Source organism: Lampetra planeri, chromosome 52, assembly GCF_965212315.1.
Source record: "Lampetra planeri chromosome 52, kcLamPlan1.2.h2, whole genome shotgun sequence".
NCBI lineage: Eukaryota > Metazoa > Chordata > Hyperoartia > Petromyzontiformes > Petromyzontidae > Lampetra > Lampetra planeri.
Window position 1 is genome coordinate 6,729,313 of NC_136158.1, and position 25,824 is coordinate 6,755,136.

General features: G+C 52.3%; 1 protein-coding gene across 1 annotated transcript in view; it reads left to right on the plus strand.

The window, feature by feature from the left end:
- The first annotated feature begins 400 nt into the window (after positions 1-400).
- The window catches only part of CCDC127 (coiled-coil domain containing 127), a 29,365-nt gene continuing 3,941 nt past the window's right edge, over positions 401-25,824 (plus strand). Inside the window, exons 1-2 of the mRNA XM_078616914.1 lie at positions 401-438; positions 25,012-25,137. Of these exons, the coding sequence (XP_078473040.1) occupies positions 25,020-25,137 (118 nt within the window). The 5' untranslated portion in view covers positions 401-438; positions 25,012-25,019. The remainder of the gene's footprint in view (positions 439-25,011; positions 25,138-25,824) is intronic.

Sequence of the window (25,824 nt, forward strand, 5' to 3'; positions counted from 1 at the left end):
CATAAAAATATTAAAGGAGCGCCCCACGGTTTTATTTTTTTGTTACAAATGTCCAAAAATATTCTGATCAGCTGGTGACGGCTGAAAAAAATATTTGTAACTTTTTATTGCACTTTAAAATAAAACCGTTTTAAAAAAAAAAACTTTTTTTAAGGAGTTTATTATGTTGTTGCATTGAACGAGATCTGGTAAAGCCTGGCAACGATTGTTTAACAAGGCTGCATATGCTGATGAGACCCAGGAGGTCATTTCCCCAGGTGGAAGTGTCAGTGCCACCGGGAGATGTCATTGCTTGGCGAGAACGTGAAGACGTCACCTGCGGCACCTGCGCAAAGTTATGACGCGGGTATCTCACCGATGATGTCACCCTGCATCAGTAAAACTCGTCAAGCAACTCAATATCACACTTGACGGACAGCACGAAGCATCGGCGACCAGGTCTGTTTACTCTGCGTGTGTGTGCGTGGAGGGGTGGTGTAGTAGCGGTTAGCGCGCTGCGCTACGATCCACGCGACGCAAGTTCGATTCCCGCTCACGGCCAATACCAATGAGGATTATCTGAACCGGTTCTGGGTCTCTCCTAGGTCGACTCGGCCTCAAATGAGTATCGAGTGCGGTGTGTAAAACATCGCCACTGGGGAGACAAAGTTCGGTCTGGCGTGTTGCTGGCCACCCACCCCCTTGTGTGCCGTGCCGGCCTTCACGCGGTGCTCGCTACCAGCACTTGCCCCAAAAGTCGATGATGGCGAGAATGGGGGATCTTTGCGTAAACCGGAGGTTTGTGCACTGCGTGTGTGTGCGCGCGCTGGGTGTCTCTGCACACTGGATGTACGTGCACTGTGTGTGTGTTTACATACTGGTTGTATATAAAATAGGTCTGAACTAAGTGTGTGTGTTGTGCCAATAATAAACGACCTTCATGGCTGTGAGCACACCCGGATACAGCTACGTGGCCTGGAGTCGGAGCCATTCCCTGTTCATCTTGGGGTGCAACAGGGATGTCCTTTGGCTCCTATATTATTGAACGTCTTCTTTGACCACATCGTATTTCGAGACGCTTTCCATGGTTGTATCAGAGTAATGTCCACTTGCTATAGATACAATGGGAGGCTAATCGATGCACGGTTGCATGCTGATGATCTGATCAATTCCTCATCACTCCTGATGAGTTGGGGAGTACGCGGCTGAACCTGCACAAAAACACATTTGATCTTATTTTGGAATCAGAATGTTGATACTGCAGGAGGAATCCGATAAGCTATAAAGCGGTTTTGTCACAGATGTCCAGTATAGGGACACAGGGTGAGAACGTGACAACAACACAAACACGACAGTGCAAAGTGCAAGAAAGGTAAACAAATCACCCAACACACAAATACAACACTAAACTATCCCCATCCTGCCAGGCAAAGCCCACTGAGGTATTAACTTGTTTTTTCAGAAGCGACCTGGCCACATAATAGCTCAACAAAGCGTCTTATCATTTGGACATTTATAGCAGAAAAAATAATCTAAATAATTTCAATGCAATATTTATATTTTCGATTCTATTTTGTATTTATAAAGCGCCTTTCACCGAGGCGTGCTTAACAATGCTTTGCTGACTGCAGTACAACGTGGCAAAATAAGGGATGGGGATCTCGTAGTGACAGGGCTGGTGGGAGCGAGGTGGAGGCTGCTAACGTGCAGTCCTCGACTTACGAATACAATTAGTTCCTGAGGCCCGTTTATAAGTTCCAACTGTTTATAAGTCGAACTGTTCGTAACAATGTACTGTATTTAAATGCCCACCCAGTCAGTGTTGTGAGATGTTTACGGTTGGACAAAAAAGGGAAGCATTGTTAAACTCGTACACTAGAAGTAATGTTTACATTTGCACGTAATACATACAGGCAAGTCCCCAATTAACACAATAGATGCATTCTTGAAAATCTTCGTGGAAGGTGAAATCGTGTTAATAGAACACTACTTTCCCATACGAAATCATGTAAATAGGGGGGAGTTACGTTCCAAGCCCCCAACTCGATCGACAAATGTTTCATTATTACTCATTTATTGTGACTACATTTTGGTTAATGCTTTTCATTGTTGCCTTTTTTACGTATATTGTATGCATGAATAACGTGTTCAAAGAAAATACACAATGATAAAGGTAACCTAAAGTAAAGAATGCTGTAGTCTGCACATGCGAGCTGTGATGGTGGAGTGGAGAGAGAAAATATAAAAATAGAAATGGGATAAGTAGTGCAGAAGGGGTGTATTTCACCGATAGTAATGTTTACACTTTTAGAAAATTCTAACACTTTTTGTACATAAGTACACTTAAGAATGTTCACACATTTTACTCATGTAAATGTAGTGGTAATGAATGGAGACCCAGTCTTCACTGGAGGCAATACGTTGAATTATAACAATAACAACTATAACACGAGGTCCCTAGCACAAAGGGGTATCGGCCCCTCCACCCGATACCCTGGGGAGGTATAGCCTCCGGGCTAGCATGTCCTACTCACTGGGATCACTTCCTCTATATATCAGCCCTCAAGCTAGGGGGACCTAGGGGAGGCTAGCTGACCTGACCCAGCCAAGGTCCTTGGGTCTCTGCCACTGGCCCGCTCGATTCCGGCCCTGAGAAGGACGTCGGGTCCGGGGGTTCCCAGGGCCCGACCACTGGCCCACTCAGTCCCGGCCCTTAGAAGGACGGCGGGTCTGGGGGTTCCCAGAGTCCTATTCTAGGCTGGGCTCTTCGGGTCTTCGGCTTGACGACGACTGGCAAACCCGTTCAGGAGTCCGCCTTATATACAGCTCCAAGGGTCACTCCGCCCCTAGCCACGCCTACTCTCTGGAACCTTCTGGAGGGACCTGTACTATTGCGTAATCCCCCAGCCCCCACTGGGGGCCTGGGGTATGTACCTCCGGTTCCCATCCGCCCTCTGGGTTCCCTGGCCTAACGGTGTTACTTAGTACAGGCCGTACTCGCTGTCGCCCCCTGTTGACGCATGGCTGGCGTTACACCAGGTAATTAGCGGTGACCGCGTATAACGCTATCAACACCCACTACATAAATAAGGAAAACGATCCGAACACTCACCAACCTGCACTCCCACTAAAAGTATCACCACCACCACTACTACCACCCTTCTCACCCTTACCACACGTTATGAATACGCTATTTTGAATATTTAAAGTAAATGCAAAAGGTACAGTGTAGAAATGCGAGATGCAAACGCGAACACGTCTGAGCTAGCACGAGGCGGAACAAAGACTGTGTGGGGTGGTGGCTCCCTGCTGCTGCTACCACGGGAACGTGGCGTATAATTCTCTTCGGGGATAATTCCACTTAAATTTAAGTCGAGCACGTTGTTGATTGGGGGTCTGTCCCTACGTTGTAAATCGCGTAAAATAATGGTTTTGTGCGAAACAGACTCGTGTTGATAGGGGACTATCTGTACCGTATCGTAAAAGCATAACATAAAGTAACACGAATAGAAAAAAATCCGTTTGATTCTCATTTACCTTGAGTCCTGAAACTGGCTTGCTTGTTGGAAGGGGCACAATACGTCACCACAATTGCACACACAAAAGACAGACGCAGACACACACAAAAAACACACCAATTACAACAATCCCCCCATATAGCCTGTACCGACTGTTGGGGCAAGTGCTGTTAGCGAGCAGCACCTATGAAGGCCGGCACGGCAAACGAGGGGGTGAATGGGCAGCGCCATGCCCGGCCACTTTTGACTCCCCAGTGACGATGTTTACACACTCCACCTGGTACTCATTTAAGGCTAAGTTGACCTTCAGGAGGCCCAGGACGGGTTCAGATAATTTCATTTTTATTATTTTTTCTATCTGCCTGGCTTTACCGAAAGACACAAAGAATATGAATTACACTGTGTTCCAATTTTTCGGGTCTTCGGCTTGACAACGACTGGCAAACCCGTTCAGGGGTCCGCCTTATATACAGCTCCAAGGGTCACTCCGCCCCTGGCCACGCCTACTCTCTGGAACCTTCTGGAGGGACCTGGACTATTGCGTAATCCCCCAGCCCCCACTGGGGGCCTGGGGTGTGTACCTCCGGTTCCCATCCGCCCTCTGGGTTCCCTGGCCTAACGGTGTTACTTAGTACAGGCCGTACTCGCTGTCGCCCCGTGTTGACGCATGGCTGGCGTTACACCAGGTAATTATCGGTGACCGCGTATAACGCTATCAACACCCACTACATAAATAAGGATAACAAAGCGTCTTATCATTTGGACATTTATAGCAGAAAAAATAATCTAAATAATTTCAATGCAATATTTACATTTTCGATTATATTTTGTATTTATGAAGCGCCTTTCACCAAGGCGTGCTTAACAATGCTTTGCTGACTGCAGTACAACGTGGCAAGATAAGGGATGGGGATCTCGTAGTGACAGGGCTGGTGGGAGCGAGGTGGAGGCTGCTAACGTGCAGTCCTCGACTTATGAATACAATTAGTTCCTGAGGCCCGTTTATAAGTCCCAACTGTTTATAAGTCGAACTGTTCGTAACAATGTACTGTATTTAAATGCCCACCCAGTCAGTGTTGTGAGATGTTTACGGTTGGACAAAAAAGGGAAGCATTGTTAAACTCGTACACTAGAAGTAATGTTTACATTTGCACGTAATACATACAGGCAAGTCCCCGATTAACACAATAGATGCATTCTTGAAAATCTTCGTGGAAGGTGAAATTGTGTTAATAGAACACTATCCCATACGAAATCATGTAAATAGGGGGGAGTTACGTTCCAAGCCCCCAACTCGATCGACAAATGTATCATTATTACTCATTTATTGTGACTACATTTTGGTTAATGCTTTTCATTGTTGCCTTTTTTACATATATTCTATGTGTAGTGGTGATACGCGCTGATAGTAAGGATCGTGGGGTAGCGCGTGGTGATTGGCTGTGTGTTGGTGACGCGCGCTGACGGTGAGGGATCGTAGGTCAGCGCGGGGTCATGGGTTATGTCAGGGGTCGGCAACCAAAATAACAAGAAGAGCCATTTCTTTCCAATTCGGTACAAAATTCAGTATTTCAAGAGCCGCAATGCATCTATGTACATACGTACATATCGTCAAGAAGCAGCCCGTAAAGAGCCGCATGCGGCTCCGGAGCCGTAGGTTGCCGATCCCTGGGTTATGTGATGGTGATTGGCTGTGTGTTGGTGACGCGCGCTGACAGTGATGGATCATGTGGCAGCGCGTGGGGATTGGTTATGTGCGCTGGCACAAGAAGGGATCGTGTGGCAGCGTGTGATGATTGGTCGGTTAAGGTTGGTGCTCGCATCGCGGTCCGCATAGGCTCCGTCTCCTTGGAGCGGAGGGCTATATAAGGCGGTGCGCGCGGGCGCTCGAGGAGAAGTTGGTGACCAGTGAAGACGGAAGACGGAGGAGGAAGAGATAGGGCCCTGAGACACCTAGTCCCGCTGTCCTTGTAAGGACCGGGGCCCTGTGTGGCTCAGAGGCGGGACCTTGGGACCCGGGGGCCGGACGTCCGTGTGAGGACCGGGCCACAGGACCCAGTGGTCGTGATCCGTACCCAAGCTGGGGTGGGTCTAGAGGTTCCCCCGGATGCTACGGGGCTGGAATGCCCGGGTGTGTGTAGCCGGGTGGAACGTGTAGCGTGAGCAGTAGTTACCACCCGTGTCAGGTGGAACGTGTAGCGTGAGCTGTAGTGACAACACGTGTTATTATGACAACCCAAGTGTGAATAAAGTGTGCTACCCGTCAAGTGGTTTCCCGCCGTAGTTTACTATACTTCAACTGGCGTCAGGAGTGAAAGTCTTCCAGGCATGGATACCAGGAAGACTCATCGGACTCAGGAGATTGACCGCGAGGATAACCACGACGACGCGGGCCAGCAGGCATCAGGGGGAGAAGAGGAGGAGATGCCTGCGCCACAGGACCCCTCATGGCCGCCAGACGAGCGGCTGGGGGCTGATGCCGGACTCCGCGAGGCGCACTCCCGCCTGGCGGAGCTGCTACTCGCCGCGGCGTCCATCCTGGCGGAGATCACCACGTCGGGAGGAGCGGGGACGTCGGCGGACATTCAAAAGACTCGCCTCGCTGATTCCCGCCAAAATGACTTTGCAGTTCCCGCCATTTCTACCGAGCGGACATCTTTTGGCGGGAATGGCGAGCACCACGTGGCGGGGGTCCTCCAAGCGCGGCCGCTTACGTCATCGACGCGCGCTACGGGCCGCCATCTTCCACCTGCCATAGGGGCCGCCATTTTGCAAACCGACGGTGCGGCGGGGGAGAGCCACGTGGCAGAGGACGATATCATCTTCCAGCAGCGCCTTCCCACGTTGACAGCCTTCAAGGCGGACGGCGGGGACTGGGGCGCATTCCAACGGAGGTTCCTGGCGCATCAAGAGATGTCGGCCTGGTCCGACGCTACGGCGCTACGGGGCACTGCCGGCCATGTTGGACGACGACGCGCTCGCGGCCTTCGGGTCCGCATCGAGATCGGCCCGCTCCACGCTCAAGGCTGCGCTGGGCCTCATGGCCAAAGTTTACGGACCACCTTCGGCCTGCCACCACCTATTTTACGGCCGACGGAAGGCGGACACGGAGACCGCGCTCGCCTACCGCACGGCGTTGCTGGCCCTCGCCGATGCCGCGTTCCCTCGTATGGACGAGGAGGGGCAGGCCGCTATGGTTTTGGAACAACTGCTCAAGTTGGCACAGGACCTGGGGGTCCCCATCAACACAGCCGACGAAGTGGATATATGTTCGTTGCGTGTTGCAACGAGTATTCAAACGCACGAGGTCCTGCAGCGGAAACAAGTGGTCGTCTGCACTGCTGCCGGGGTCTCAGCTCCGGGCCCGGTGGTCACCGAGCCCCAGGTCGTTCGCCCACGGGAGGAGGCGTTCGCGGCTGCACGACCGGGGGATTGGAGGTCGAGGGGTCGCTCGCCTCTGCGATCGACCCGCAAGCTGGAGCAACCGAGACCTCCGACGTCCCTCATCACGTGCTACAACTGCGGCCTTCGGGGCCACGTGGCGTCCGGGTGCCGCGTTCCACGTCTGCGCGCCACGGGACCTCGGCTGGACGACGACCACGGCCCCAAGTCGTCCCAACTACCCCCGGCAAGTCGCGGCACTTCACATGCTCGGCCTACATACACGACACACATGGGCCGTCGCTTTGCGGCGGAGGATGGGCGATTGGGGGTCGGGGAATCGGTTCGGAGAGGGGGGTTTGTACGGGGCGGGGGGGACATTGAATGGTCCGAGTTGGGCCACAGAATTGTGGCCGCTGCGGCCGGTTCGTCGGTCGTTACGGGTTTCATAGATGGGGTCGAGGTCAGGGTGTTGGTGGACACGGGAGCGTCGGCCACTATAATTTCAGACCTCATTTATAACATTCTCCCCGTCCAATGTCGACCTCTGCTTTCGGTGGACGTGCCATTTTACGCGACAAATGGGGGCTCATTGGGTATTATCGGTCAGATTCGGGCGTCCATTTCCATAGGTGATATTAAATTGGCGGGACCTATTTTCGTCTCCTCTTCCCTAGCGGTTCCTTGTCTGTTGGGCACAGATTTTTTGGCTAAGATGCCCATTAAAATCCTCGTGGATCAACGTTGTATTGAGCTGCCATCGGGTCGCCGTATTTCTTTTTTGTCTAACCCTACTGATATACGGACGGCATGCGCGACGATCCAAGCGCTAGCGACACAGACGGTGCACGTGCCCCCGGGTTCGCAGATGTTGATACCCCTCCGGTTGCGGAAGCCATTGGGTGGGGAGACTGCGGGACAGGGCGTGCTTTTGGGTCCATCGAATAGAGCTGTCGGGGGTCTGGATTTGGCGGTGGCTCAAACGTTGGTTCGGGCTGACGGGGACCCGTTCGTTATGGTGTTAAACGCGGGTTCTAGGCCGGCCATTATTCCGCAGGGCACCGTGCTTGCTCACGCGGCACGGGTCCCTGCGGAAGAGCGCCTTGTTGCACATGTTGATCCCGTCCTGGCGCAGAAAATTGCATCGGGTGATGACCTTGAATGGGTCGATTCGCTGTGTGCGGACTCGAGTGATTTATCAAGGGTGCAATTGGGTGCGCTGCGCGCTCTGCTGATCGAATTTTCCTATGTGTTCAGCACGCACAAATATGATATTGGGTGCACGGACCTGTTACGCCACCACATTGAAACAGGCGATGCAGCACCAGTCTGGCAGAATCCCTTCCGGCTGAGTCCTGCCGAGAAGGAACACGTTCAATCGGCCGTCAATGACATGCTGACGGCCGACATTATTTCGCCCTCATCCAGTCCGTGGGGAGCACCTATCGTTCTGGTTAAAAAGCAAGACGGCTCTTTGCGATTTTGTGTGGATTTCCGTCGCCTGAATAAAATCTCCGTGGCCGACGCGTATCCGCTCCCCAGGATGGACGAGTCCCTGGACGCATTGTCCGGGGCGCAGTATTTTTCTACGCTTGACTTACTGTCGGGATTCTGGCAGCTGCCACTCGACGATGAGTCTAAACCTAAGACAGCATTCCGGACCCCAGGGGGCCTGTTCCAGTTTAATCGGTTGCCCATGGGACTCCACTCCGCTCCCGCGACGTTTCAGCGCCTTATGGAATTGGTTTTGTCGGGTTTGCAATGGGATACTTGCTTAATTTATCTTGACGATGTCATTGTTTTCAGTAAAACCTTTGAGGAACACCTCCAGCGATTAAGAGGGGTGTTCTTGCGGATGTGTTCGGCTAAGTTAAAGTTCAAACCGGCGAAATGCCACCTTCTGCGAAAATCCGTAAGGTACTTGGGCCACATTGTCGATTCTTCAGGGATCTCCACCGATCCCGCGAAGACAAACTGTGTCAGTTCATGGCCAACGCCCACGTCGGTTTCTGAGGTCCGCAGCTTCATTGTTTTTGCGTCATACTACCGCCGATTCGTGGAGCATTTCGCCACCATTGCCAAACCCTTGCACGCTCTAACAGCCAAAGGAGTCATGTTTCGATACCCTGACTTTACGAGTCCCTTCTTGCTGGATACTGATGCTAGTAACACGGGCATTGGGGGGGTGCTCTCACAGGTCGTTGGGGGAGTTGAACGGGTGGTCGCCTATGGTAGCAGGGTTTTGTCGCCTGCGGAACAGCGCTACTGCGTCACCCGTCGCGAGTTGCTGGCTATTGTTTTTTTTGTGCAGCAATTTCGGCCTTATCTCTATGGCCATCATTTTACGGTCCGGACGGACCACGCGGCGCTTCAGTATTCATTGAGGGTCGCCCAGCCCTCGGGCCAATTGTCACGGTGGTTGGAAGTCCTCCAGGACTATCAATTTACGACCACTTACCGTAAGGGGTTGCGCCACACCAACGCGGATGCCCTGTCGCGGTTGTCGCCTAGTCCTGAATGTGCGTGCTTGATGGGGTCGGCGCGCTGTAAACCGCCAGGTGCTGTGCCCGAGAGTGAGTTAGTCGCGGCCACGAATGCGCTGATGGTTGACGTTCCCGCTAACCCTGCGGGCGGGGACTCGCTATTCTCACTGTCTCTCGTTGAGTGGGGCCGACTCCAGATGGCTGACAGCTCCCTGCTCGCGTTGCGTCGTAGGGCGGGGGGTCCCGAGGAGGGTCGAACACGGGCTGGCTCCTGGCTGCTCAAGCAGGGCCTGCTAATGAGGTGGGACAATATGTCCCGGCGGCACGCACTCGTCGTGCCTTACGCTATGCGGGGCAAAGTTGTTTTGGCTGCACACGAACGCCTCTTACATCTGGGGGTAAACAAAATGCTTGCCCTGATCCAGCGGGACTATTATTGGCCGGGGATGGGGAGCGATGTGGTCAATATACTGAAGGGGTGTGTGGATTGCGCCAAACGGAAACCACCGCCCGTTGCGCCGAATCCACCGCTGCAGTCTATTCAGGTCTCTCGCACCAACGAGCTCGTTGCGCTGGATATTTTGGGGCCTTTTCCTGTCACGCCTAGGGGTAACAAGTACCTGTTGGTTGGTGTGGAATACTTTACCCGATGGCCTATGGCGTGGCCACTCGCCAACCAGTCAGCGGCGGCCGTGGCGGATGCTTTTGTCCAAGGCTACGTCTTGGACAAGGGGGCTCCCGAACGCTTGCTGACCGACCAGGGAAAGAATTTTTCGAGTAAATTGCTGCAGGAGGTGTGCGACCTTTTGGGTACTAAAAAGGTGCGTACCTCCCCGTACCAACCACAGACTGACGGGATGGTGGAGCGACTCCACAGGACTTTAACCTCCATGTTGTGCCAGCAGGTGTGCGAGGCACAGGTTGACTGGGACTTGCAGGTCCCGGGGGTCCTCGCCGCGTATAGAATGGCCCCCCACGCAGCTACGGGGTTTTCCCCATTTTATCTGATGTATGGTCGGGAGGCCGATCCGCCCATGGAGACTCAGCTGGGACTTTCCGCGCCACGGCCCAATTCCAAATTGGCCGACCATATTAAATTTAACATTGCAAAACTCGCCGAGGCACTGGAGGCCGCACGGCTTAATTCAAGATCTCGGCAAGTCGCCAACGAGCGCTTGCGTGCACGGAAGGTGTCCTTGCACGATTGGAAACCGGGCGATAAGGCCTGGCTGCACTGCCCTCATGCACCTTTGGCTACGTCACCTAAATTGTTGAGGCCATGGCGGGGACCCGTGGAGGTCATGCTGGTTGCACGCCCCCAGTGTGTTCAGATAAAATGGGGAAAGCGCCGGTGGTACGTTCACCCCTCCCGGCTAAAACCGTTCTCGCCACCATATGGCCTTCCTTTGTGTCGTGATGACCGAGCAGGTGATGTGACCGACGACCCGGGGAGGGGGATTTCTTCGCCTGATCCTCACATGTTTTCGCCTGATCTGCTCCCAGGTGTCCGGGAACTGACGGCTGCCGACCACCGGCGACCGGATCCCCGGGGCACGGCCGGTTCTTCCAGGCCCGAACCGTGCCTTCCTGGGCTGCCGGTGCCACCGGACGGTCGACAGCGTCTCGTCCCGTACGACGGACCGGCCAGGCGGACTCGCGCTAGGTCGCGCAACTTTTCCTGACCGAATAAATGGGGTGGGGATGCGGGCCGACGCGGCCAGAGCGTCTCGTCACTACGTTCCCCGTCCGCTCGACCACTTTATCACCAGTTCAAGGAGCGTGCGGAAGGGGGATCGGTAGTCAAGGAGACACTGGACACGTTTTTTTCGGAATAACTTTATTGTGTTGCTCGTCGGTTTGTACATAGGTTGTTGTTGTGTTGTGTTGTTGTGTTGTCTTGTTGTGTTGTGTTGTTGTGTTATCTTGTTGTGTTGTGTTGTTGTTTTGCGTTGTTGTTGTGTTACGGGGCACACTTCGGGAGTGGGGTTTTTTTTGTTGGTTTGTTGTTGTTTGGCAGCCGGGCCGGCTGCGAGCTATGTGGGGGGGGTGATGTAGTGGTGATACGCGCTGGTAGTAAGGATCGTGGGGTAGCGCGTGGTGATTGGCTGTGTGTTGGTGACGCGCGCTGACGGTGAGGGATCGTAGGTCAGCGCGGGGTCATGGGTTATGTGATGGTGATTGGCTGTGTGTTGGTGACGCGCGCTGCCAGTGATGGATCGTGTGGCAGCGCGTGGGGATTGGTTATGTGCGCTGGCACAAGAAGGGATCGTGTGGCAGCGCGTGATGATTGGTCGGTTAGGGTGGGTGCTCGCATCGCGGTCCGCATAGGCTCCGTCTCCTTGGAGCGGAGGGCTATATAAGGCGGTGCGCGCGGGCGCTCGAGGAGAAGTTGGTGACCAGTGAAGACGGAAGACAGAGGAGGAAGAGATAGGGCCCTGAGACACCTAGTCCCGCTGTCCTTGTAAGGACCGGGGCCCTGTGTGGCTCAGAGGCAGGACCTTGGGACCCGGGGGCCGGACGTCCGTGTGAGGACCGGGCCACGGGACCCAGTGGTCGTGATCCGTACCCAAGCTGGGGTGGGTCTAGAGGTTCCCCCGGATGCTACGGGGCTGGAATGCCCGGGTGTGTGTAGCCGGGTGGAACGTGTAGCGTGAGCAGTAGTTACCACCCGTGGCAGGTGGAACGTGTAGCGTGAGCAGTAGTTACCACCCGTGTCAGGTGGAACGTGTAGCGTGAGCTGTAGTGACAACACGTGTTATTATGACAACCCAAGTGTGAATAAAGTGGTTTCCCGCCGTAGTTTACTATACTTCATGTGCATGAATAACGTGTTAAAAGAAAATACACAATGATAAAGGTAACCTAAAGTAAAGAATGATGTAGTCTGCGCATGCGAGCTGTGATGGTGGAGTGGAGAGAGAAAATATAAAAATAGAAATGGGATAAGTAGTGCAGAAGGGGTGTATTTCACCGATAGTAATGTTTACACTTTTAGAAAATTCTAACACTTTTTGTACATAAGTACACTTAAGAATGTTCACACATTTTACTCATGTAAATGTAGTGGTAATGAATGGAGACCCAATCTTCACTGGAGGCAATACATTTATTTATAACAATAACTATAACACGAGGTCTCTAGCACAAAGGGGTATCGGCCCCTCCACCCGATACCCTGGGGAGGTATAGCCTCCGTGCTAGCATGTCCTACTCACTGGGATCACTTCCTCTATATATCAGCCCTCAAGCTAGGGGGACCTAGGGGAGGCTAGCTGACCTGACCCAGCCAAGGTCCTCGGGTCCCTGCCACTGGCCCGCTCGATCCCGGCCCTTAGAAGGACGTCGGGTCCGGGGGTTCCCAGGGCCCGACCACTGGCCCACTCAGTCCCGGCCCTTAGAAGGACGGCGGGTCTGGGGGTTCCCAGAGTCCTATTCTAGGCTGAGCTCTTCGGGTCTTCGGCTTGACGACGACTGGCAAACCCGTTCAGGGGTCCGCCTTATATACAGCTCCAAGGGTCACTCCACCCCTAGCCACGCCTACTCTCTGGAACCTTCTGGAGGGACCTGGACTATTGCGTAATCCCCCAGCCCCCACTGGGGGCCTGGGTTGTGTACCTCCGGTTCCCATCCGCCCTTTGGGTTCCCTGGCATAACGGTGTTACTTAGTACAGGCCGTACTCGCTGTCGCCCCCTGTTGACGCATGGCTGGCGTTACACCAGGTAATTAGCGGTGACCGCGTATAACGCTATCAACACCCACTACATAAATAAGGAAAACGATCCGAACACTCACCAACCTGCACTCCCACTAAAAGTATCACCACCACCACTACTACCACCCTTCTCACCCTTACCACACGTTATGAATACGCTATTTTGAATATTTAAAGTAAATGCAAAAGGTACAGTGTGGAAATGGGAGATGCAAACGCGAACACGTCTGAGCTAGCACGAGGCGGAACAAAGACTGTGTGGGGTGGTGGCTCCCTGCTGCTGCTACCACGGGAACGTGGCGTATAATTCTCTTCGGGGATAATTCCACTGAAATTTAAGTCGAGCACGTTGTTTATCGGTGGTCTGTCCTTACGTTGTAAATCGCGTAAAATAATGGATTTGTGCGAAACAGACTCGTGTTGATAGGGGACTATTTGTACCGTATCGTAAAAGCATAACATAAAGTAACACGAATAGAAAAAAATCCGTTTGATTCTCATTTACCTTGAGTCCTGAAACTGGCTTGCTTGTTGGAAGGGGCACAATACGTCACCACAATTGCACACACAAAAGACAGACGCAGACACACACAAAAAACACACCAATTACAACAATCCCCCCATATATCCTGTACCAACTGTTGGGGCAAGCGCTGTTAGCGAGCAGCACCTATGAAGGCCGGCACGGCAAACGAGGTTGTGAATGGGCAGCGCCGTGCCACTTTTGACTCCCCAGTGACGATGTTTACACACTCCACCAGGTACTCATTTAAGGCTAAGTTGACCTTCAGGAGGCCCAGGACGGGTTCAGATAATTTCATTTTTATTATTTTTTCTATCTACGTGGCTTTACCGAAAGACACAAAGAATATGAATTACACTGTGTTCCAATTTTTTTTCCTGGGTAGTAAGTGTTAATTCCTGATTGCTTATGCCTCAAAAGTACAGAAAATGGCTATTTTTCCACAGAAACTTTGCTTTTAAGACCAGGACAGTGATATTTAGAAATTTACCTATTTTCCAGAACATTTCAGATAGCTTCAGTGCTGAGTAAACTTGGAGTAACTTCTATAACATTTTAGGACTTTCCAGTAATATAAATCTATATATATAAAATCGCAAATCTGTCTGTCTGTCTGTGTGTGTGTCTGTCTGTGTGTCGCTGGACCATACGCAGTTTCATTGGACGAAATGTGAGGGATTTGCGAGACACGATTGGTCCGTTTGGTTTTCCACGGCGGTTGCCCCTGGTAACGGGTAGCGACGCATTCGCTGCGGGGTGGACGCCATTTTTAATTCCCGTTAAAAATATGCGCACGCATTAACACGCGACTCTGAGGTAAATTCATCAAAGTTTCACGTCCTCTTCACTCCCCCCCCCCACCCCAATGTGTGCAATTACTATTATAGGGTCGGTAGATAATAAAATTATAGCGATTAGACAGTATTATTGTAGCGCGGGGGGGGGGGGGGTAACGGCCCCAGTACCCAGCCTCAGCCGAATGGGCAATCTAGGCGAGGCCGGAGGCTCTTTACGGTACTAGGCCTCGACACCCCACCACACTATAGGCCGTACATATTACTGCACAGCGGCCGAGGAGATCGTGGCTGGGGGGGGGGGGGGGGGGTGGCAGGGGTAGCAGCCCATCTGTGTATATATGTAAGGTTATTAAGAAATATATTTTTCACCCAGCTGCCTAAGTGGATACATATCTGCATTTTTCTGAGATGGCATCAAGAGGCTGCAAGCATCCGGCAGACGCATTTTGCTATGTCTGCGGCCAATTTATCAAGACAAGAGCAAAAAACGTACCCTGTGGAAGCATCTGCTAAGATGTGTGAGGCCTACAAGGCATATTTCAGCATGCCTGTCGGGGATCAAGACAAACCCTGGGCACCTAATTTCACCAATGAGCAAAGCAAAAAAACTCTGGAAGATAAGATGTACAATTGTTGCTCGGAATTTTACGTTATAAAATTTGTAAAAAAAAATATATTGTTAAAGTTTTCAAATCTTTAATATTTTACAATTTTCAATGTTATTTAAAAAAAAATATCATATATCTTACACATTAGCCATGGGTGAAATAAATGTATTTTTGCAGGATGGTACAGAGGGGAAAAGAGAACCATGAAGTTCACTATCCAAATAATTTGTCGGGAACCCACTGACCACTCAAGCAACTGCTACTTCTGCATGGTGGACCCTTCCAAACGTCGGACTGGTAAGAATGCACCTGCTATAACGTATCCGGACCTTCCTTCATCCATCGCCCTGGTGCCACACTGCCTTGAGCTCTCCGTACCCACTCCTCCGAAGAGATAGCAGACATCTTTAGAAGAGAGCAGCAAGTCAGAGAGCGAGGAAGAGTTGTAGATCCAGATGACAATGTTAGAGGTGGAGCTGAGGAGAGAAACTCATACTACCCCAACCAAAAGGACCTCAACAACTTGATCAGAGATCTTGGTCTCACCAAGTCCAATGCAGAGCTTTTGACATCTAAGCTCAAGCAGTGGAACTTTTTGGATGAAAGTGTGCAAGTCGCAGATCTGAGGAAGCATCACCAACCTTTTTGCAGCTGCTTCACCCGTCAAGATGGGCTCTGCTTCTGCCACAATGTGACCAGTCTGTTCGAGGCAATCGGAATCGCCTGTAACCAGAATGAGTGGCGCCTTTCATTGACAGCTCATCCAAGAGCCTCAAAGCCGTGCTGCTCCATAATGGTAACAAGTACCCATCTCTTCCCCTGGCTCACTCGGTGCACCTCAAAGAGGATTACAACAGCATCAATACCTTTCCGGAGGCCTTGATGTATGATGAGAACGGCTGGGAGATCATCGGAGACTTCAAAATGGTGGCATTCCTGATGGGTCTCCAAGTCGGTTTTACCAAGTTTGCAGGGACACCAAGGCACACTACCACAGGCGGGACTGGCCACATCGGACCATGTTCTCTGTAAGAAGGAACAACATCAAGTGGGAGCCACTGGTGGAACTCCGGAAGGTGCTGATGCCACCACTGCACATCAAATTGGGCCTTATGAAACAATTTGTCAGAGCTGTAAATAAGGAGTCGGCAGCCTTCAAGTACCTTCAAGACTTCTTCTCTAAGCTGTCTGAGGCAAAGATCAAAGCCGGTGTCTTTGTCGGACCACAGATAAATAAGATCCTGGAGTGCAATGAATTCCCCAAGAAGCTCACTAGTCTAGTGGGTCCAAGACGGGGGAGAGATGGTTCTTGGAGGCAACACGTTTATTGTAAAACTACAGGTACATAAAACAAAGGGGTAACGACTCTAAGGAGGTAGCCCCTCGGGACTAATGTGCCCTCACTCTGGTTATCACGCTAACCCTACACAGGTTATGCTCTGAACCCGACCCTAGCCAGGGGTTCGGGTTCTGCCCATTGGGCTCTTCTGTTCAGGTCTTCAGAGTGGCTCTTCAGGTCTTCAGGTGGACGAGGACTGCCGGACCCATTCAGGGGTCCGGCTTTTATACACGCTTCTGAGTCTCTCTGCCCCTAGCCACACCTTCCTTCTGGAACTCTCTAGGGGCCCCTGGAATATGACGGCATCCCCCCAGCCCTCTCTTGGGGTCTGGGGTCCCCGTTGGCCCAATGGCCCGACTCATCCCACCTAGCCTGTCTTCCACCCCTGTTGACACGTCCACTACTGCAGGAAAGGGTCAATGGTGAATATCCATACCGCCTAACAATGGCACTACATCATCCCCCCCCCCCCCCCTTGTAGCATCCAGCCGTCCCGGCTGTCAACATACCCATGAAAACATTAAATTACATGTGCCTCAATAAAAACGAGAGCAGGAACAAAACGAGTGGTCCCACATAAATACCCTAGCCCACTTGTACAAATTTTACACTATACACATGTACATACTGTCGCACGCACACCCACACCCGCATAACACAATCAACAACAACGCGGCCGACTGTCGGCATGACAAAGGCGAGAACAACCACCGAACAAGATGACCAGCCAGATGCAAGGGTAATTGTGCGGTGCGGTGTTCGTGAGAATGTGGGTAAGTTCACGAAAAACGTTTAGTTTTCGAGCGAGTCCACTTTGCTGGTCCGTATGAAACGGCGGAGGTTTGCGGTGGCAGGTCTGCAGGGACTGGGGCAACCTGGGGGCTCTCCGGCTGGGTGATCCGGAGCGGTTGGCTTGGACAGCCGTAGTGACGTCACTCCTGCAGCATCTGAAGGTGCAATGACACGGCTGGGCTGAGGGTTAGGCACCATGGACACACGACCGGGCTCGTCGGACACATCACGCTCGTAGGTGAAGTGTGTGGTGCAACGAAAGGTTTGAGACGCGACGGGTGGACGTACCAGCACCGTTTACTGTACTGAAACTTAACACACTGTGGCCGGCCAACTCGGATGATGTCAACCTTCAGGGTTTGAGCAGTTTTGGCGATGTCGCCAAAGGCACCGGAGGCCCCGCAGTCGTTCGTTGGCCAGCTGCTGTGACTTTGAGTTCTGTTTGGCAGCCTCCCGCATGTCGACCAACTTCTGAACATTAAATCAAATGTGATCCGCGATTTTAGATTTAGGGGGGCGCGGTTTGATGTGCAGCTGAACCTCCACAGAAGGGTTGACCTCTCTGCCATATATTAAGTAGAATGGTGAGTAGCCAGTTGCCGCGTGAGGTGCTATCCTATATGTGGCTAGGACCCTGGGAACCTGCAGGGCCCAATCGAGTTTTGACTTGCACAACTTGATGGCTCAGCATAGAAGTGAGCATTCTGTGCAGGCGCTCGACCATACCGTCCGTTTGTGGGTGATACAGCGAGGTATGGATTTTTTGCATGCCCAGCAGGTTGCACACGTCCCGCAGCATGGTAGATTAAATTATTTTTTTGGTCGGTCAGCAGCCGTTCAGGAGCACCCTTGTCTAGGACATAGCCCTGGAGAAAAGCCTCGGTGATGGCTGCTGTGGACTGGTTGGGGAGTGGCCAGGCCATAGGCCATCGAGTGAAATATTCCACTCCAACCAGCAGGTATTTGTTACCCCGAGGAGTGACAGGAAATTGCCCCAGGATGTCCAGCGCGACAAATTCATTGATGCGAGACACCCGAATGGATTGTAATGGTGGGCAGAACAGCCTTGCGGGAGGTTTTCGGCAGGTGTACTGGGTGCAGCTTTGGAGTAAGCCGGCTATGTCCCTTGCCATGCCTGGCCAAAAGAAGTCCAGCTGGAGCATGGCAAGTGTTTTGTGCACTCCTAAATGCAGGAGGCGCTTGTGAGCAGCCCACACAGCCTTGCCCCACAGGGTAGTGGGCACCACCAATTTGTATTTTCACGAGCAGCCGTCCCATTTCATCAAGAGGCCGTCGCGCATGGCGAAAGAAGCGGGACCCCCACGACCTCGAACCCCATGCGACTCTCCGGCGCGATGGCACAACTTAAGAAGGGAAGCATCTTTCACCTGGAGACACCCCCAATCAGCCAGATACAGGCCTAGTAGCGCATCTTGCGCGACAGACGTGTTGGATAACGCAGGGTGGCTGATCCCTGCATCGGCTGCAGCGGCGAGAGGTGGAGGCGAGCTGTCATCTGGTTGCCTACAACGCTCCGAACCGAGAAAGCACGTGCACTTTCCACCAGTCGGCAATCGCCACAAGTTAGCATGTCGGACACCTTTACGGTAGGTGACTGTGAACGTGTAGTCCTGAAGGACCTCGAGCCAGCGAGAGAGTTGACCGGATGGCTGGTCAACCCGTAATGCGTATTGAAGTGCCGCATGGTCCGAACGCACAGTGAAATGTCTACCGTATAGATATGGCCTGTACTGCTGAACAAAAAAATCTATGGCCAACAGCTCGCGATGGGTGATGCAATAGCGTTGTTCCGTTGGGGGACAACACTCTGCTGCCATAGGCAACAACACGTTCGACACCGTCGACAACCTGGGACAACACCCCTCCCATGCCGGTGTTGCTGGCGTCCGTGTCGAGGACAAACAGCACAGAAAAATTCGGGTAATGCAAGGGAGGGGCATTTACCAGGGCATCGCGAAGGGAGTTAAATGTGGCCTCTTCCACTTCCCTCCAATGGAATTTCGCCCCTTTTGCCGTCAGTGCATGGAAGGGCTTTGCAATGGATGCAAACTCTGCCAGGAAACGCCGATAGTAGGACACAAACCCAATAAAACTTCGTACATTCCCTACCGAAGTGGGGGTCGGCCATGAGCGGACGCAACTTGTTTTTTCAGGGTCAGTGGAAATGCCTAACAGGCTAACAATATGACCAAGATATCGAACGCAATCCCGCAGGAGATGGCATTTTTGTGGTTTGAATTTCAGGTTCACAGCCCGCATCTTAACACAAACGGCCCTCAAATGGTGCAGATGCTCATCGAATGTACGGCTGAAGATGATGATAACATCATCTAAATAAATCAGGCATGAATCCCACTGGAGCCCAGCGAGGACCAGTTCCATCAGTCGCTGGAACGTCGCTGGAGCCGAGTGAAGACCCATGGGCAGCCGGTTGAATTCAAAGAGGCCTTGTGGTGTACGGAAAGCTGTCTTAGGTTTCGACGCCTCGTCAACGGGCAATTGCCGAAACCCTGACAAGAGGTCCAGCATCGTGAAATAGCGCGCACCTGCCAAGGCATCTAGCGACTCGTCCATGCGAGGAAGTGGGTACATGTCAGCCACTGAGATTTTGTTAAGTTTACGAAAATCCACGCAAAATCTTAAGCTACCGTCATGCTTCTTGACGAGAACAATTGGGGTCCCCCATGGGCTGGTGGATGGGGAGATAATGTCTGCGGCTAGCATGTCATTGACGGCCAACCTGACATGCTCCTTCTCGACCGGCCTTAAGCGGAATGGGTTCTGCCGGATGGGAGCGGCGTCCCCTGTGTCAATGTGGTGGCTTAGCAATTTAGTACATGAAATGTCAAATTTACCTTTACTGAAGACGTCTGAAAATTCTCGTAGTAATGCACACAATTTGCCCCTCTGGGAATCAGACAGGTTGCCACTAGCCGAGCAAAGCGATTCTATCCACCGTTCATCGAGGTCGGACTGAGGTTGCGACCGAGGCACATCTCCTTTGTGACCCACAACCGAATCCCCCAGGAGCGCTGGTGCCACGTGGGCGAGCACAGTGCCCTGAGGAATGACGGTTGTTCCCAACCCCACATTCAAAACCTGAATGAAGGGCTCCCTATCACCGGAATCGAGCGTCTGTGTACCGACCAGCTTTAAACCCTGGACCGCAGTGTTCGAAGGTCCCAACAAAACACCCCCCGCTGTCGCACCCGAATCAAGAGGTTTCCGAAGCCGAAGGGGAACCAACATCTGTGCTCCCGGCGGAATGCGCACCGTTCGGGACGCCAATGCTTGAACGGTAGCGCAGGCTGTGCGCAACTGGGTGGGCGAAGGCAAGAAAGTCATGCGTCGGCCAGAGGGGTGGTCGATGCAACCCTGGTTAATCAAGATCTTAATAGGCATCTTGCCCAAGAAATCGGTACCCAGTAGACACGGAACGGCGAGGGACGAGGAGAATAGAATGGGAACCATCAATTTCACATCACCAATACAAAGCTGAGCATTGATCTGGCCAACTATGCCCAACGACCCTCCATTAGCGGCGAAACATGGAACGTCAACAGGCCACAAGGAACGACATTTCTCAGGCAAGATATTATAAATGAGATCTGAAATGATGGTTGCAGATGCCCCTGTGTCAATCAGCATTCGGAAAGCGATCCCCTCTGGAACCAACAATAACAGAGGACCCTGTAGCCACGGCAACAAATCTATGGGCCAACTCGGACCATTGACCTGGTCCGAGCGCCCAATCGATTTTAAAATTATCCGGCCCCCACCATCCGACGCATGGCGAACATGCCACGCATGATGGAGTGTGCGAGGTGAGAGGGGGGGCCGAGAGCGTGTGGTGCCGCGACTCGCCTGAGATCGTTGTGGAGCCGAGGGTGAGCGCGGAGCCGAGGATTGTGGTCCAGGGATGCGGCGTCGAGGTGCTCGGCAGCCCCACGGCACGTGTCCCTGTAGACCGCAGTTGTAGCATTTGATGGTCGGTGTGTCCGAGTGCGGAGACATCCGTCCCCGCTGTTAGATGTCCCGCTGATGTCGGCGATCGTCTGCTCTCCAACCCCTTGCCGGAGTCGACGCGAAGGCTTGGTTGTGCTGTGACTCCTCCTCGGAGCTGCAGGCATCGGCCGGTGCGGCGCAGGCCACGAGACTAGTTTCCTTCTGGAGAAGCAGATGTGCCTGAATGCATCTTGCGGCACACAAGGAGCAGAAGTCTTCATCATCCACAACGTGTATGACAACACGCATCTCTCGAGCCAGGCTCAGCAATTTCTCCAACACAAGCGCATCAATTCCCTCGAGGTCCATGCGGGGAAACGCTGTCTTGGCAAGGGCCAGCAGCGCACTACGGAAGGCTAGGGGAGTCTCGGATTCACTCTTCCTCCGAGCAGCAAAGCGGTGTCGAGAGTCCGATGGTGGTCCATAAATCACTGCCATGTGTTGAAGTATCTGCTGCAGCATGGACCGGTACGCCTACGGGATTGTAATGGGGGCGGCGAGGGCATCGTGGTCCAGTGCGGCCGGGAGTGCTCGGAGTGCCTCCGCTCCCGACCACCCAGCCATCTCGCAGTGGAGAACTCCTTCAGGACGGGCAGGCGTTGGTGGTTGGACGGCACACGTCCCCCGGGCCTTCACACTTCTTCGTCATTGACAACGGCCAAGATGGCGGCCCCTTGAGCCCGTCGCGCCGGTGATGACGCCGCGCTCTCTGATTGGTCCTTGCTGACACTGGAAGTTGCGTGCGTCCCAGGATGCACCTGGCTTCTGGCGGAAGCTCTCCCAGGCGTGGTGGGAAATTCAAAATTCTAGGCGGGAATCATAAAGTCTGTGGCGGGGACGTCCGTTGTCCATTGTGCCGCACCCCCCTCCCCTACCGTAGGCTCCCCGCGGTGGATTTGCCCGAGGATGGAGGCTGCTGCGTGTAGCAGCTCTGCGAAGCGGGAGTGCGCCTATCGCAGCGTACTGCCCGATGGTGACGAGCCGGCGGGTGGCCGGGCGGACTGCGGCTCGGCCGGCAGCACCTCGCTGCCCTCCGCTGTGGTTGCCGACCCCGTGGCAGTCGTTTCATCTTCATCCGGGCTCCTGGTACGTTTTTTCCGTCTTGTTTCCATGGCCACATCTGACGCCAAATGTAGTGGGTCCAAGATGAGGGAGAGATGATTCTTAGAGGCAACATGTTTATTGCAAAACTACAGGTATATTACACAAAGGGGTAATGGCCCCTTACACCCGGTACTCTAAGGAGGTAGGCCCTCCAGACTAATGTGCCCTCACTCTGGTTATAGCGCAAACCCTAGACTGGTTATGCTCTGAACCCGACCCTAGCCAGTGGTTCGGGTTCTGCCCATTGGGCTCTTCTCTTCAGGTCTTCAGAGTGGCTCTTCAGGTCTTCAGGTCTTCAGGTGGACGAGGACTGCCAGACCCGTTATGGGGTTTGGCTTTTATACTCGTTCCTGAGTCTCTCCGCCTCGAGCCACACCTTCCTTCTGGAACTCTCTAGGAGCCCCTGGAATATGATGGCATCCCCCCCTCTTGGGGTCTGGGGTCCCCGTTGGTCCAATGGCCCGACTCATCCCACCTAGCCTGTCTTCCACCCCCTGTTGACACATGTCCACTACTGCAGGTAAGGGTCAATGTTGAATATCCATACCGCCTAACAATAGCACTACAATAGTAAGGAGAAAGTGGCTTGGGACAGCTTCGTCGCAGTGGTTCGTTGATTCCTGGGCAATCACAAGGTCGAAAACTATGTGGAGCTGGTTGAGACTTTGGTGAAGAACTACCGCACAATGGGCTGTAGGATGTCCCTCAAAGTCCATATCCTTGATGCTCATCTTGATAAATTCAAGGAGACCATGGGAGCTTACACGGAAGAGGAAGGCGAGCGCTTCCATCAGGATATACTGGACTTTGAATGCCGCTACCTCTCCGAACCTCTGGGCGAAGGCTGTAGGAAGCCTCCTTATTCTCCGATTTTGGATTTTGCAGATGATGAGAGTGGGCCTGTCGTTTTATCTCAGCTGGAACACCTCTTTCAGCCAGGGTCTCTGAGTATGTTTGGACTGCATACCCCATGCAGTCATTGCAGCTGCATGAGCCACAGTTCTGAACCTCACCCAATTCCCCTGATCTTGAGGAGCTGGGGGGGGGGGGTAATGTTATCCCCAGCTGCAAGCGATGTTGAAATTCCTGATTGCAACTATCCTCAGCTAGCTGAACCCAGGCTTCTGTGGGTTTGAATGGGGTCCTAGATGCACACATACCACCCGACTGGATGAATAGCAGGCGCATCTTACAAATGACATGCCGATGGTCAGTGGGCAGATCAGCTCCACGGTAGGTCATCCGCTGTTCCATCACTATACAGTCCAGCAGATGTTCTTGCTTGGACCCGGCGTGCATCCATGATGTGTGGATGTGCCGATGATGGAACGTGTTGGTAACTACAAGCCCATGGGCTGCACAGAAGTCTTGCAGCCTCCTAACGTTATTATAGAGCTGATCCGGCCCGTGCCTTTCCATCACTCCAACCCTGGTGTCTGCGTAATTGCCCATTTGGGCATTAAAGTCACCCAAGAGGATGACTCTATCCCGAGGGACCACTTTAGCAAGCACCTGGGACGAGAGTTTATAGAAGGCGTCTTATCAGTCTTGTCTGCATCCCTCCACTGATGTTCATCTTTGGTGGGGGCATAAGCAACAACTACCACCATTCCTCACCTCTTGTCGATGGGGCGAGCGTACATTCTCTCACATCGCACTGCCATGCTACCACACCCCTTTCATTCACTCACTTTGACATACAAAGACAAAGACCCTCCATATAGCCTTAACAGACTGTAGGGGCAAGTGCTGTTAGCCAGCACCTATGAAGGTCGCAACGGTACACGAGGGGGTAGGTGGCCAGCACCACGCCCGACCGCCTTTGACTCTCCAGTGGCGATGTTTACACACCTCACCAGGTACTCATTTGAGGCTGAGTCGACCTAGGGGAGGCCCATGACCGGTTCAGAGAATCGTCATTGGTGTTGGCCGTGAGCGGGAATCGAACCCAGGTCGCCGGGTTCATAGCGCAGTGCGCTAACCGCTACACTACCACGTGCATACACACTCACTCCCAGCACGAGGCTGAGTCATTACATCTCACGTAGGATCGCTCCACTGAAGAAAATAGTTCCATGGTTTAGTTTGTAAGTGCAAGTTCGCGTTTTAAGTCAATGTAAAAGAAAATACTGATGCTTCGTAAATGCAGGTGTTTGCAAGTCGAGGACTGTATGTAGTAACAAATACGTAAAAATAGACTCGACAAGAGGGCTGATTCTCCGGAGGATGAAAGTTCCAGGAGTTCGTAGGTCGTGCACAGGAGTCATATCGGCCCATACCTTCAGGGTCATCGGTCAGGTTTGCCCAGTTTAATTACAGCAATGACGATCGCCTCTCACCATGCTTTTGTAATGCTTCATGAATTCAGGTTTTGCCATCTCTGTTACGCCTGTTAAAATACCCTATAGAGATCACAACATTTCAAGTGTAAGTGTGTGTTGTGTTAAAGATCATTGTAATTTTTGTTTAACGCACGTGTAATTGGTAATTGGGAATGCTTTTTGCTGCTGCTATGGTCTGCCAACCACGTGGCCGTTGAAACAAAGCTGTATAGCTCAATGGGCTTTACTCGGGTAATACATTTCTGACTTTTTATTACGCAAATCCCTCCGCGATCTCACACAATTCATCGCGTACACATACGCACACCCGTCACATGAGCACTGTTTTTTTTGTGTCAGAGCCACGATGTACCACCCTCCCCCCAATGTGATAATCAGATTCATCCTATATCTCCTCCGTTGTAAGAACCCATAATGAACAACCTCAACGCACGGCATGGAAATGTTCGCCCGGATCAAGGCGGCAACGGAGGCAGCCGCTGGAACTACGTGCTGCTCACGTCCTTGCCATTCCTGGGCCTGGCCGTATACCGTCAGTTACACCAGCACCATGCTTCACCATACACACACACAACCTCTATTATCTGTGTAGCCCGCATTTGCATTGGGTGATTACAGTTATCATCATCAGTTGCGATCTATCTACTGCTGTCATCATCTCTCACGGTCTTGTGCTGCAATAATCCATAAAACTCCTGCATATAACCTGACTTATTTTTATCCATCCTTGCGGTGGTCATTTTCTCAGGCATCTTCCGCCCTTTGACTGCCACTCCATTATTAGTACCAACCACCAGTCATCATCCCTTCTCGCAATGTGTATTACCCAATCCCACTTATCCCACTTACTTTTATTAACAGTCAACATGTCTCTAATCACCTAATCGCCCGCCGAAACGTGACAGTACTAAAATTGTAAATGCTGTGGGGTTTACTCTCCAACACACCGGGTGTGCAGAAGTAGTAACTAATTGGCACGTTTTGTTTACGTGACACAGCTAATTGGCTGTCGGGCAGTGACGGGTTACCGACACATTTATATTTAAGCAATCTAACCGAACAAAACAAATCTTTGTTATGGATATTAGTCGTGAACGCCTCTTACGTGTAAAAATGTCTCCAACTTGTATGTCCTCTAATTCGCGTGTTTCTCTTTCTATTATTCAGTTTATTTTTAAGCATGGACCTCTCGTGGCTTCTTTGAACACGTTTAAAGTTT